Source organism: Lipophrys pholis (genome assembly GCF_963383615.2).
Source record: "Lipophrys pholis genome assembly, contig: SCAFFOLD_35, whole genome shotgun sequence".
Classification (NCBI taxonomy): domain Eukaryota; kingdom Metazoa; phylum Chordata; class Actinopteri; order Blenniiformes; family Blenniidae; genus Lipophrys; species Lipophrys pholis.
This window is the reverse complement of record NW_028292325.1, coordinates 84,759-100,000: the sequence shown is the minus strand read 5'-3', so window position 1 is coordinate 100,000 and position 15,242 is coordinate 84,759. Positions and strand designations below refer to the sequence as shown.

Below are 15,242 nucleotides of genomic sequence, written 5' to 3'. Positions count from 1 at the left end.
AGTAGAACTCAGCCCGTCACAGTACTAATATCAATACAAGAGAAGACTGACTCCTCACTGAAACTCAAAGGTTTGGTTCTATCTGTTGACTTGCAGTGGTGGACACACTGATTTCTAGACGATTGAAGTGGAAGATATGTAGTTCATGCTTCTGACTTCAATCTATTGGTACCAAGTCAAGTCCAGAGTTATTATGGATGATACTTCTCATAATATTTGGGGAACAATATCACGTTAGTATAGTGTCATGTGTGGGATGGGGCTTTAATTCCCTGAGCATCTCCATGGTAACAGACACTGTTCTCCTTTGATCTCCTTTGATCTCCATGAGGTGCCTCTCTCATCTGCTGAATTGAATCCACAGGTGGTAATGAAACATTGATGGACTCTGCTGCTCTCTGATTATGTAACTAAACACACATTAATGTCGAATCAACACGCAGACTATATTTAAATTCAAGTACTATTTTTATAACGTCCTTTTAGCTTTGGGTGAAACTGTTTCTCTCCGAGATTAGCAAAATAATAAAAACATAAATAAATTAATAATAAACATCTAACAAAAGTCTGGGTTTTGTTAGAGTGCAGGTCCACCACTTTGAGAATTTTAATATTTCCAGAAACAAATTTGTAAACTTATTACATGAACAGAGTGGCAATAATATACTGTAATCCCCCCCCCCCCCCCCCCCCCCCCCCCCACACACACACACACACACACACACACACAGTATACAGGAGAGCCAGGGAAAGAGAGAAAGAAGAGAAATTAATATTTTACCTGTAAGTATTTCCTCCAGCTTTAGCAGTCTGGTGACAACCTGTTGTTTTGCTGCAGAATTACTTCTGTGGTCGTTAAATTCGGCTTTTCTAAGTTAAACTAATGACTTTCACTTTCTCAATCAGCCGTCAGGGAACTTTTTAAAGTGAAACTTTCTACCTTAGTATTATTCCACTCGGTGTTGTGCTGCTCTGTCGTCATGGCGATCTACCCAGAGACACTGTACGTGCTGCTCCGGTAAAGGAGTAAAAAAAACAAAAACAAAAAACAGAGGTAAACAAAACTGCTTTAATCATGTAAAAATGTTATAACTGATTAAATGTTTCAAATCAATGAATTAATTAACGTGTTATTTTTTACAGCACTAGTGATTATTGATACTTTTTCATTGTTCCTGTTATTTTATTGATACACAGCACACATTAGGAGGTTAGCTCATTCATACAGCAAACTGCAAACAGTGGCGCTCTAGAGACAAAGTCATGATAGCGATGGCGTCCAGGAGGAAGACGTTTCACAATGTCTCCTCCCACAAGAGTCACCAGTGGAGGAGGTGCATGGTACCTGGAGGTAGTGATGGCCCAATGAAGCTTCATCAAACACTGTCTTGATTTTCTCAAGCCACTAGATGGCGCCGTCTGTTGAACAAATGTTTGAAAACACACTTCATTGTGAGTCCTTCAGCCTCTATCTTCAAACCAAGAGTGCCACCTGGTGGAGACAGAATATAAAGCAGTTGGCCGTCACTACATGGAGGTCAGCAGGGTCCAATGTTCCACTTTCACAGTACAATATTGTTTGTGTATTTTGTTATTGTCCATGTTCTTACTATGGTGGTGAATGTTGACCACAGCAGAGCAGCAGCAGTAAAGTTTGGTTCCACTGAGAGTTGAACTCAGATCAGTGGACTCAGAGCTCAGAGTTCTAACCATGACACCATGGAACCACAGAGAGCAGCTCAGCATGGTGCGTTCATGGACATCTAGTCAATGAAAACAGCCTCATCATGGTTTCACCACCTTTACTAGACTTCTGCTGGAAAAGCTGCTTCTGCTGACGTCACAGATGAAATTACTCAACAGTCATTGTGTCAAAAACTTCCTCTTCTGATAGCATCTTAAGTTTACATGGACTGACTTTCAGTGGACGCTCCGTCCTCGTCCTTTTTCATCCTCTGCTCGTCTGCTGTCCCTCCTTTTACCTCCTCGCCTGCTGCTCCTGTTGCTCACTGGTTGGTATCAAGGTGAAAATAGAAGGTTTTTAATTAAAGTGAACATGAAAGTGGAAATATGATTTTCTATCAAATTAAAGTGACTATCAAATTCAGAATATGAGCTTTTTTTTCAAATTAAATTGAACATATCCTGGAAAAATGTTTTTTTCAAATTAAATTGAACATCGGGGTGAGAATAGGAGGTTTTTTTTCAAATTAAATTGAACATATCCTGGAAAAATGTTTTTTTTCAAATTAAATTGAACATCGGGGTGAGAATAAGAGGTTTTTTTTTCAAATTAAAGTGACTATCAAAGGGAAAATAGGATTTTCTTTTCAAATTAAAGTGACTATCAAAGTGAGAGTTGGAGTTTTTTTTCAAATTAAAGTGACTATCAAAGGGAAAATAGGATTTTCTTTTCAAATTAAAGTGACTATCAAAGTGAGAATAGGAGTTTTTTTTCAAATTAAAGAGACTATCAAAGGGAAAATATGATTTTTTTTCAAATTAAAGTGACTATCAAAGGGAAAATATGATTTCTTTACAAATTAAAGTGACTATCAAAGGGAAAATAGAAGTTTTTTTTCAAATTAATGTGACTATCAAAGGGAAAATAGGAGTTTTTTTCAAATTAAAGTGACTATCAAAGTGAGAATAGGAGTTTTTTTTCAAATTAAAGTGACTATCAAAGGGAAAATATGAGGGTTTTTTACAAATTAAAGTGACTATAAAAATAATTATAGGAGTTTCTTTCAAATTAAAGTGACTATCAAAGTGAGAATAGGAGTTTTTTTCAAATTAAAGTGACAATCAAAGTGAGAATAGGAGTTTTTTTTCAAATTAAAGTGACTATCAAAGGGAAAATAGGAGTTTTTTTCAAATTAAAGTGACTATCAAAAAAAAAATAGAAGTTTTTTCAAATTAAAGTGATGTCCAAATGATGTAAAAATCCTCATCCTCCACTTTGTGCAATTAAAAAGCAAATGAAGCTCCAGATGAATCAAAACTTCTGGAGTGAAACATAAAGTACTTCAGGAAAGGAGGAGAATGCCGCCACTAGAAGTAGAGATATTTTCAGGATTGTTACGTTACGTTATGGAACGAACACTGAAGTTAACCCAGAAGTGGAGTATGGACATGATTGTGTGTTCATCTGTGGTCTGGTGGTGAGTGTGTGTGTTGCCTTCAGGGGCAATGGGAAATAAAACCACTGCATGTAAGAAACACTAAACAATAAAAACACTTCTGGTTCAGATCACAGCAACTTAAAACACAATAAATAAACCAAATATGCAGCAGAATCATATAAATGTGATTAAAAAGCTGTCAACAATGAAGCTGTCCCATGAAGACAAAGTCTTGACTAGTTTCCTGCTGCTGGTTGATCCATGATGCAGAAGATTTGGATGAATGACTGATGGTTTCTTTGTATGTTTCACATCTTGTTTAGCTCTTGTATAGAAAACATTTACAATCACATTCAACACAAATATTGGAAGAAAGATAGTAGATGTTTTCACCAACATGGGCCGGGGAGCTCAGCTGGTCAGAGTGTGGTGCTAATAACACCAAGGTCATGGGTTCAATCCCCATACTGGCCAAATGAAGCTTCATGAATCAATATCTGAAGCACCAATGCTAACACATCAGACCGTCTCCATTTTAAGATGGAGACGGGTTGTGAATGACACAGATGCTACTGGTACAGTATGAGAGTCTGACTGCTTTCAAAAGGTCCAGTGATCATACAAGCGTATCAGTCACTCTCATACTTTCTCATGGTTCTATTGACAATGAGAAGCAACAACACAACACTACTGCTTGGACATGTTTGCTGGATCACATCATGGATGATGGATGATGGATGGATGGATGGATGGATGGATGGATGATGGATGTAATATACAGACATGACTTATGTTCACTCTGGAGGTGAGGGGGGAACTCCTGTTCTCACTTTCATTGTCACTTTAATTTGAAAAAAACATATATTCTATTTTCACCAAGATGTTAGTGAGTTAGTTTTACCAGTAAATGGCTGCTCCATCCTCACTTCTCCTATAACCAGGCCCAAACACACACACACACACACACACACACACACACACACACACACAACAGCCGGGCCTCCTGGGGGTCGTTTGGAGGGTCATAATTTATTTACACATGTTATAGATAATATCAAAGTAAGTGGTGTATTAGTCAATGATATCAGTGATTTCATGTCTGTTTGTTTTAGTTTTTTTACTATTTACAATAAAAAACACAGAAACATTAAAACAGACAACAGATAGATGTCAACACAAATGAGTCAAAACAGAGCAGTCCCTGGAAAAACTAGTTATTGAGGTACAATCAGATGACTGGGAACTCATTTATAAATACGAGAAAAAGTGAAATATAAAGATGTTTAATGGATGACAAAGGGCTTAAAAAATGCATCCAAGGAGAAGAATACATGACATAGAGAATCCAATAAATGATGAACGAAGGAGATGGAAAATAAATCCAAGAAATGTAAAACAAAGTTCACTCATATGATGAAAAAATGTAAGAAGAATTATTTTAAGAAAGTACCAGAAAACAATAAAGACCATGTCAGCAGTACATAGAAGGTTCTACATAGTATCATTCAACAGGCTTCCAGTAAGGATACCGTTATTGAAAACAGACACACTTCACAAACTACGGACCCACAATTCTCCCAAATCCTAGAAAAACTCTTCAACGACATACTAGATACATTCAGAGAAATGAAATCTAATTCATTAAATCTAGGTCAAACCAAAATCATGATATTTGGAAAATATGAAATAAATAAACAGGTAAAGGTTCAAGTAGAGAGTGTAAATAGAGAAAAGGTGATTGAAGACAAATTTCTAGAAAAATGTAAGGATGAGTACGAGCACATTACAACTCTACAAAGCTGATTTCCTTTGATCCGAGCGTCTCCATGGCTCCAGTGCTGATCTCCTATCAGATCAAAGGAGATCAGTGCCTTTTGCCATGGAGATGCTCAGATCCAAGATTTCCTCCGGCTTTGATCTCCGTTGATCTCCATCCGGTGCCTCTCCCATCCACTTTGTGATGAAAGGCTCATTATTGTTCTTTTTCACAACCTTGGTGATGACGTCATCATTAGATTCAGGTATGCTGAAGCAGGCAGAGAACTAAAACATGCAGGACACCAGCACTCTCTGACCCAGTTTGGACACCCTGTCGTAGACCATCAAGAGACAGCTTAGTTTTATCCTACTGATGACGTGTTGCTGCAATAGTCATCTTGCTCAGTTTCAAGTTTTTTCCCACAGACACCAGAGCACTCTGTAACAGGATTTGACAGATAGTGACGGGGCGCGGCCAGCAGGGGGCAGCAGCGAGGCTGACGTGCTCTTTGACCGTGTGACTGTGGTGACCAAATCCAGGGGGCGTATTACATTGGTTATTGATGTAGCTTAAATCTCAATATTGAGAAAAAAAAAATCGCAATTAGATTATTTTCCAAAATCGTTCAGCCCTAACACACACACACACACACACACACACACACACACACACACACACACACACACACACACACACACACACACACACACACACACACACACACACACACACACACACACACACACACACACACACGTTTCAACCATCCTGTTATTTATCATCCAGATGCTTCATTTTTAATGCTTCATTTTGAAACCTACTGAATGATACCATCTCTAACTGGAACTACCAGAATGTGTGTTTATGTTTCCTGCTGCACGACACACATGATTTCCTTTGTGTGTGTGTGCGTGCGTGTGCCTGTGTGTATGCTGGTACTCCGGTCTCCTCCCACAGTCCAAACAACATGCAATGTGGCTCCCTGAGCGAGACCTTCAGCCCAACCAGCGGCTCCCGAAGGGTCAATCTGTTAAAGAAATTGCCCTCAGGGGATTAAGATAGTATGATAAAAGAAATAATCTTTGCTTCTATAGTTTGTAATTGATCTTTTGGATTATTTTTGTAGCTCAAACACGCTGCTTGACATTGTCACAAGGAAACACAATTTGTTGTCCTGCTTTTGCATCCATGTATTTTTGAAAGTGTTTGACTTGAGTGAGCGTACCAGGAGGATGTTGACCTTGATGGTGGATCTCTAGAGATCACCAGACCAGAGAAGCTGTTCTGTCATAACCAGGTTCTGATTCAGGAAGGAACAAGGAGAAGAAGCAGCAACTTAACGGCCGAGCTAAACAACCAACCTGCAGACAGACACAGACGGGTCTTAGAAAGGAAGTTCCTCACTGTTCAGCAGGCTGATGCTCATCACAGCTCTTGCTAATGTCACCTACAAAGGTCAATCTTTGGTTTTCCTGTCAGGAGGACTGAGTTAGTTCAGCTTGGTTGATTTGTCCCTCTTCTGGTAAAGAAGTGTTTAGTGAAAGAGTCAGATAGCTGCTCTAGACTTGGAGACAATGTTAGCAGTGATCAGGAGAAAGACAGAAGCAATCTGCGGGATGTGGAGAGGAGGATTGAACCTGCAGCTGATTCTCAGCCTTTAGAAAAACTCTGTCTTTGTATTCATGGAGGTGGAACTGAAGCTGAAATGACTGTGGATTAAGAGCAGGATTATTGTCTGACTCCAGAGTAGGAAACCTTCTCTGCCACACAAAGTCAGATTGTGTCCGTCTCTTTACACTCGTCTCGCATTAGTGGACATCCTGGAAAGACGTCCAGCCTCTTTCCTGTGAGTTGCACTTTTATAGAGGTGAAACTAGTTTGTTGTCTGACCTGAACTTTGCGTGTCAACATGCCGGCTCCACCCACTGTTGATCTGAAGAGGCGGGACCAAGGAAATATGTGGACCGACTCGATAGGCTTTGAGCCTTGAGGCCAGATGAGCCCAAGTCACAAGAGGAGGATTTCTTCTTTGCAATCTGGAAAATCCCCAAGACCTGACAGAGTACCTGCTGAATGTTTTAGTACTTTTCCTGGCTCTTGGTGCTCCGGCTGAGTTTAATGTTTTCAGGTACAAGTAAGCTGGGCCAGCTTCCTAAATCTCCCATGAGGCCTTGCAAAGAAAGGTAAAGATCCATCAGAGGGCTCCTCTTACAGATCAATATCCTCGCTTAAGGGAGATGTAAATATTTCAGCTGAAGTTCTGTCTTGTAGACTAGAGGACATTCTGGCCTCAGTTATTTCAGACAGTCATACTGGGTTTTTAAAGAATTGCCACTCCTATTTCAGGAATCTCTTCAAAGTCAGTGAAAACATTGGCTTTGATTCAAACTTCTTAAACTGGGTGGGGCTCCTGTGTTCATGTCTCTCTGCTTCAATTCTCACCAAGTCCCAGGTGTCCCACCCTTTCCGTCTTCAAAGAGGACATCAACAAACATGTCCTGACATGTCAAGCTGTTTGAGGAACTTTGGAAGCTTAGTTAAGAAGACAGATATGTTTTTACACCGAAAACATGAAATGAAGAGCCAACAAGGAAACATTGAAACCAACGAATAAAATTAAAGGATTAGATCAACAAGTTATTCTAATTAATAGCCAAGGCCTTAACAAAAGAAAATGACTGGAACTCCAAACTAAACACGACCGTTTAACAACATACCCGGTTAAACAGCAGCTTTTAAAACACAAGAGTCTACACTACTTACTAGTGTTGTTCCGATACCAATTTTGTGTCCCGATACCGATACCCGGTTGCATAGTATCGGCCGATACTTGCCTATACTGCAGTGTTTAAAAAAAAGATATGGCCTGTTTTTCTTCCAGTTCTTAAGAACTGAATACTCACTTGGTTGTATAAAACATTGCTATCATGGCTTCATCTGGCTGCTTAACCCTTTGTGAAACAGGAAAAAAACTCCAACACAGTAAATGTAGGACAACTTTTTTATTTCCTACCTGGTATGGGTGGAACTGAAATAATAATAAACTTTTCTTAAACCTGAGCTTTAGCTCACAAATGACAAAAAATAGTGCAATATCCATGTACTGGTAAATACATGTAAAACAGTAGTGCAACCGCAGTTAAATTTAAATTAAAATAAATAATATAGATATGAGGCTTTCCTTGGCATGCACTGAATACGTCACCATACATGGATCAGGAGTCAGGGCAGCAGTGAGTGAGAGTCGGGAGAGAGAAAAACACACGGCGCTGCGTATCAGTGAGTTAATAGTTCATACCTCCAGATACCAATACCAGCTTTTACTGTGGTATCGCCCCCCCCCCATCCCGATACTGGTCTCGGTATCGGCACAACACTACTACTTACATTGAGAGAAATCAGAGAAACTACAAGCAAACTAACTGAAATGATCAGCGCAAAACAACAAATCAGAACAATTAGAATAGAGAATGTTGAAATCAATAGAGACCTTTCAAAATAAATGATATTTTTCGGAAGTTTCACTCAAGACTCTAAACCTCTGATTTTCCAGAAAACTGCTTCTAAGTAGAACTTCTTAAATAATCCATCCATCTTGTATCCCCCTCATGGTGGTGGGGTAGTGACGCTGATCCCAGCCTGCTATGGACGAGGACAGGATACACCTGGACAGGTCACCGTCTATCACACGACAAACACACACACTCATGTTCACACCGAGGTGAAATTTATGTCACCGATTAACCCTACATGCATGTTTTTGGAGTGTGAAACCCATGGACACATGGGGAAACATGCAAACTCCACATAGAAAGGCCCCAGCTGGTATTTTAACCATTTCTCTCTGAGGCGAGGGGGAAAACCACCGTTCCACTGTGTGGTCCTCTTCAACCATCCATACTTCCCTAATCTTATAGAAAATACCAGGGCTAGGTTATATGACCTATTTCACTGGAGGAATTTGCTGCTGCTATCTCAATACTGAAATCTGGAAAATCAGCAGGACCTGATGGATGATGTCATCTTCTTGGCTTTTGGCGCCCCAGCTCAGTTGAGTTGTTGGGTATCGGCAGTCTCCTCCCTCGTCCCTCGTCCCTCTTCTTCCTGGTGTTTTCCCCTCTGAAGGGTTTCTTGTCTGTCTCTCTCTGCTGTCTGTGGCTGTGGCCTGTCTCTCTCTCCTATTTATTTCTACCTTGCTGCAGGGCAAGGCTGGCCACGCCCCTTCTGCTGTTCCTCCTTCTCTGCCTCCCCTCCCTCCACTGCTCACCTGCTATCTATCAAGTTAATCAAGCACTCACATGCCTGCTCACTAGAAACACTCCAGCTCAACTTCCAGTAGCTGTGAAATAATCTGTTTCCTACGGTGGTAACAACTTCATCCTTTAAAGTTCTCAAGTGTATTTTTGCTTCCTGTTTTTTCACTTGATGTGGGCTTTGTTCCTGGTGCTGCCTCTGATACTCCAGATCTCATCTCCGGTCCCAGGCCCGCCTCGCTCTGACTGCTACTTGATGAGGTCATTCCATCTTAGGGTGGGTCTGCCTGCTTGCTTTGCAGGGTGTCTAGGAGACGTCCGTCTCTTCCTGTCCCACAGTGAAAGCAGTGATTGTGTGTCTGCTTGCTAAGTGGTGTCCTCATCAGGGGCCGTAAGCTGTGTACTAAACATGTATCCTGATGGGGAGACATCGTGATGGTGCAGAAATACCGGCGGAAAAAGAAGCAGATTAAAAATAAACGTGATCCTAGGAATAGTAATCTGAGCGCCTCGTCTCTTAAAGACGGAGGCACAAGAATAAATATAAAAAGTTCATCCATTAATGCTTTAACAATCATTTTGGTAGATATTCCTGGTCTAAAACTCTGGTCTATTCTGGAGTGTTTCCTCCTCCAGAAGCTCACAGAGCTGGCTGCATGTTTCAGCCACAATGTCTGGGGAACCAAACGTTCATATGCTGCTGATTTTCTCTGAGCTGAACAAACTGAACGCTTCTCTGCAAGGTGGCCGTACACATGTATGACAGAATGGAAGGCTTTCTCCAAACCAGCAGAAGATGGAGGGAGCGCGTCAGAAAGGGAAGATCCTCCATGTCTCCATCAGTGGAGGAACTGGCAGGTTCTGCTGTGCTCTCTCCTCCTGTAACACCATCAATTCCTGACCACTGGGAGGCGCTGGAGGGAGGATTTCAGAGCTTGACCTCTGCCTGAATTATTCCAACAGCTCAGTGTCGTAGGCAAGAAGTCTGTTTGTAACAGGCAGTGGCACGGCCACCCTGCAGCTTGTTCATGTTTAAAAACCTGAAAATATCAACCTGTGTATTACTTCAATAGCTTAGTATTGAATGGACAATAACACAGTAGCTCTGTTTATACATGGCACCAGGCCAGCTTCATATAAAACACAGTTTCAATATATAATAATATATATAGTCGGGGTCCCTGCTCCGTCTCTCCGTCAGTTTGGGGTCCTTGGCCTGAAAAACCTTGAAGACCCCTGGTTATGATACAAGCTCTGAAGTGTGTCTGATGTTGCTTCATAAAGTTTCAGTTACAATCCAGGCTGGTCAACATTTCATTAGCAGCTGTTTGGAGAAGTTTCATATTCATATTCAGGTTCATATTTTATTTTTTGAAGTTTTAAAACTCTCATCATTTAAGTTTTTTTAAGCTTTTGGTTGTTTGTTTTATCCTCCATTACTCATTTTTGCTTGTTTTTCTTTTTCATTTGTTGTTTTTTTCATTGTGATTTTCACAAGAGACCAGATTCCTTTTGAAAAAGACTCTGGTGTGTAAATAGAATGAAAATAAAAGAGTGTAGAAGTGGTGGAAGCAGACAGACGGTGGGTGGAGTGGAGAGTCTTTGTTTCTCCACACAGACTGAAGCTGTCAGGCCAAACATTCCAACAGGTGAAACATTCCAACAGGTGAAGCTCCACCCCCTCTGACTCCACCCCCGACATCAGTGCACCACACCTCCTCTCTCTGCTTATGTCACTTGGCCCCGCCCCCTTCTAATGTGAGCCCTTCTTCCCAGTGCAACCACAACACAATGTTGGTTTCAGTGTGATTCAGTGAAGCTTCAGGGAGCCGCTACAGAGGAGCTGAAGAGCAACATGTTGAACAGCTGTTCTAAGAGAAAAGTTCTTCCTCCAAATAAAGTGTCAGACTTTATATTAAAGCTCCACCTTCACTTTAAAGTTCAGATTGACGTCATGAAGCAGGTTTCAAACAGGTTTTCTCAGGAATGTCCTCCTCTGGGTGTGTCAGAGCAGGAAAGAGAACGTCGACGCTGTCAGACATCAGAGACCGACTGAGACGGACTGAGACAGACGGAGACGGACTCAGAGGGACGAAGAGCAGCTTCTTCTCTCCACAAGTTTCCTCACACGTGGAAAAGTGTCTGTAAGAACAAGAGAAGAGAGTTCAGGTGAGAATCTGTCAGCTCTTTAGAAGCTTCCACAACGGAGCAAAAGACTTTCTAACTTCTCTTTTTCTCTTTCATTCACACCATCACAAACCTCTGACAGCTGCTTTCTTCTTCTTCACCTGTTGGACAAACATTTCATCCTCCATTTAACTCCTTTCTTCACTTCTTTTCTTCTCCATGGAGAAATTCTGAAAACATTCAGCAGTGGGCGGGGCTTCAGCCCTCCCACACACACACACACACACACACACACACACACACACACACACACACGACTCAATCATCTCATTATTTATCATCCAGACGCTTCATTTTTCCCCTGAAACCTCCAACTGACATTAATCCTATTGATTGTTGTATTTTCCATGTTTCTATATTTTCTTCTCTCATCTTATTTCCTCTGTTTGTTCATTATTTATGCTTCTTGTTTTTCTTCTTTCTCTGTTTTGTCTCGGCTGTCGCTCTCTGATCTCAGTCTACTGAATGATACCGTCTCTAACTGGAACTACCAGGATGTGGGTTTCTGTTTCCTGCTGCACCACACACATGATCTCCTCTGTGTGTGTGTGTGTGTGTGTGTGTGTGTGTGTGTGTGTGTGTGTGTGTGTGTGTGTGTGTGTGTGTGTGTGTGTGTGTGTGTGTGTGTGTGTGTGTGTGTGTGTGTGTGTGTGTGTGTGTGTGTGTGTTGAGCAGGTTGGTGTGTTTCTCTCTGTCTGACTCAACATGTGTGACGTGGATGAAGAAGACCCACCAGAGTGTGTGGACAGGTAAGAGACGTCCCCCCCCTCCTGCATTCAGTCAAACAGCAAACAGAAGAATGGACACTAAATGTAAACTCCATAGAAAGATGAAATGTAGTAAAAGTGGCTCTGCTGTATTGACACGTCTCAAGGCTCAGTGATTTCAAGTCATCCAAAGTGAGCTGAAGTGATTTCAACAGGCAGCAGAAAAAGAGCTGCAGTAAAGGACATGAGGTGCAGAGACATTCCACCGTCCCCATGATCAGTCCCAATGTGATCATGAAAGACACAAGGACAAGCAGTGGAAAGGACAAAGACTAGAAGATCATGTGTTGTCTTTCAGGTCAGAGTTTCTAACTCCTCTTAACCTGATCCAAGGTCAGAGCAGTGTCACCTTTCCAACAGGGAGTTTAAAGGAAGTGGACGTCTCCACATGACACTGAAGTCCAAACGTCCCACATCACTAACTTACAGTTTGGTCCACAAAGATTTGTCCAGAGACAAAGTTTGTCTCATTTTGTTCTGTATATTACCACAGGAAATAGAAATGAAACCCTCCAGACTTCAGCTTTAATTCAGTGGCTTCAACTAAAACATCCCAGAACAATGTGAGGAACTAAAGGATTTGAACACAATCCCTTCATGTCAGAGGCTCAAAAGTCACTGAACCAATGAAATAAGAGAGAATCAATCCTTCATCTCTCACACTTGTTGAAAAGCCTTTGCAGGCAATGACTGGCTGAAGTTGTGAACTCATGACGTCAGCAGGCCCTCGCTGGGTTTCCTCTATTTTAATGCTCTTCCAGGCTTCACCGCAGAGCCGCTCACTTGATGTTGCTTTGTGGGCCTTTCTAATCCAAGTTTAATCTGTAAGAGGTGAAATTCAGAATACAGATTATTGTGGGAAAAGTCAGAGTCCAGATCAGATGTTACTACTTTTCCAGGAACTTTGAAACAAATGGCAGATTGGAAATGACATGAAGCTTATTGAAGTTCTTTCATCAAACATATTTTTACTGATCAATTCCTGAAAACTTTTCTAGAAGAAAATACATTAATGTTCTTTTGTTGAAAACAGGAAATGAAATTATAAGAACCAAGTGTGATCTGTTGATCTAATACAACATTTTGACTGTGTGTGTGTGTGTGTGTGTGTGTGTGTGTGTGTGTGTGTGTGTGTGTGTGTGTGTGTGTGTGTGTGTGTGTGTGTGTGTGTGTGTGTGTGTGTGTGTGTGTGTGTGTGTGTGTGTGTGTGTGTGTGTGTGTGTGTGTGTGTGTGTGTGTGTGTGTGTGTGTGTGTGTGTATAGACGTCGGAAGCTCAGACACACAGCAGGGTCTTCAGTATCCAGCAGCTTGTCTATGAAGAGTGACCGGTCCAAAGACAAACAACCAGACTTCAGTACTGAACCTGGACCTTCAGACACAAAGTAAGAAACTCTTTCTTTTCTTTTCTTTCCTCAAAACCAGAGTGAGAGAAGTTGTGCTCACTCTAAGATTCACTTCCAGTATTTTAGTACAAGAGTCCAAACTGCAAACTGACCAGTAAAGTCTGATCCTACACTCTTTCTAAAGTCCTATTTTGATGATGAATCTGCTTGTTTCAGAGCCCTGAGGAACACCAGAGGAGAGGGGGATGGGGTGGGGGGTGGGGGGATGTAAAAGATTTGAACTGAATGATTTTTAACTTTAAAGTTATTCGACCAGAATCCATTTGGGAAACATGAAACATGTAGGATTCAGTTGTTGATGTTGATCTCTGATACATTAATACCTTTCTGAATGGAATTCATCATGACACTCACACAGACACATAATTCCAGCATTTAAATTTAAAGGAACATACCAGTGTGTTGACCTCTTGCTGATTAATGATCAGTTTCACAACATTTAAGAATATTCTGGAGGTTCTAATCCTCTTTCTCTGAGAAAGTCCAGGCTTTTATTTTGGGCTGAATCGGTCCAATGTTGATCATTTTGCTTCAGCTTCTGCGACGCCATCTTTGATATCCCAGAAACCCTTGTGGCAGATTTCCCAAGATGATGTCAGTTAGGAAACATCAACACAGTTTGATGTTTTGTTTGTAAACATCAACTTTGGTGGGATCGATTTGGGAAACTGCAGGTTGGAAATGAGTCCAAATGAGTGTTGATGGTCTTGTTTTGGTGTTTTGGTTTATTCTCTCTGCAGAAGGGAGATGTTTTATAGGAAGTAGATTTTGAAGATGGTTTTTCTGGTAGAGTAACTTTAAATGTAGAACTACAGTTTATAACTATTAAATATCCTCACAGTATTTTCACAAAGTCTGACTTAGAGAATCAAAGTCTCAGTTCTTCCATGTATCTTCCATTGTTCCAGTCAGTCTGTTCCTGATGTTGTGTTTGTTTTTAGCTCTGACTCTGGGTTTCCATCCAGCTGTGTGTCCATGAAGAGTGACTGGTCTATGGGGGAACCCTTTAACTTTAAATGTGGAGCAGGAAGTGGTGATGAGGGGTGAGAATCAGTGTTTGTCTCAGGATTCCTCATCACACCACACAGCAGCTTTAACAAAGTCAACATGTTTCTGCAGCGTGAGCCAGCAGAGCTCCCAGCTTCTCCCTGGTGGCTCCGCCCCTCAGCATCAAAGACATCTGGACTCCACATTTATGGTGAGAACACGTCTCCATTCAACACTTTACTGTCACATCATGAGACAGAAGAAGCTGCTGTGACTTCCAGCTGAAACATGAAACAGACACTCAGCTTATTAGATCCATTCAGGTCCAAAGTGAAACAGTCCAACCTTCATCCAGCTTCCAGGCTTCACTGATGCTTGAAGCTGCTTCTGCTGGAGATCCCACATGAAGTGTGATTTGGCTTCACATGTTGTCCATCCTGCTCTCTGCACTGGATTTACACTCACATCTCAATCTGGCTTCAGTTTCAGCTCAAAGTCAACTCCAGATGTTTCTCTGTTCCAGCTGCTGGAGGACAACATGGTGACTTTCATGAAGAAGGAGCTGAAGCAGATGAAGAAGCTCCTGAGTCCAGATTACCCAGCATGCTCAGAGAGTGAGAGGGAGGATGAGGATGAAGAGCAGAGGAGCAGCAGAGAGTCATTTCTGAGGATCACCCTGGACTTCCTGAGGAGGATGAAGCAGGAGGAGCTGGCTGAGCGTCTGTGGAGCAGTAAGAGGATTTGATCTCATTTCACAGGATGG

At 41.5% G+C, this 15,242-nt stretch overlaps 2 protein-coding genes across 3 annotated transcripts in view; both read left to right on the top strand.

Annotated features, from left to right (window-relative positions):
* LOC308127967 (NACHT, LRR and PYD domains-containing protein 3-like) overlaps positions 1-15,242 on the top strand; it is a 150,702-nt gene that overhangs the window by 116,308 nt on the left and 19,152 nt on the right. The window lies entirely within an intron of this gene.
* The window catches only part of LOC308127969 (NLR family CARD domain-containing protein 3-like), an 88,542-nt gene continuing 84,441 nt past the window's right edge, over positions 11,142-15,242 (top strand). Inside the window, exons 1-6 of one of the 2 annotated variants that reach the window (XM_080493632.1) lie at positions 11,142-11,303; positions 11,997-12,070; positions 13,352-13,471; positions 14,434-14,535; positions 14,612-14,690; positions 15,003-15,210. In XM_080493632.1, coding sequence (XP_080349758.1) covers positions 12,027-12,070; positions 13,352-13,471; positions 14,434-14,535; positions 14,612-14,690; positions 15,003-15,210 — 553 coding nt within the window. In that variant the 5' untranslated portion in view covers positions 11,142-11,303; positions 11,997-12,026. Of the gene's footprint in view, positions 11,304-11,996; positions 12,071-13,351; positions 13,472-14,433; positions 14,536-14,611; positions 14,691-15,002; positions 15,211-15,242 lie in introns of those variants that run through there. The other variant, XM_080493630.1, reaches the window with a different exon arrangement.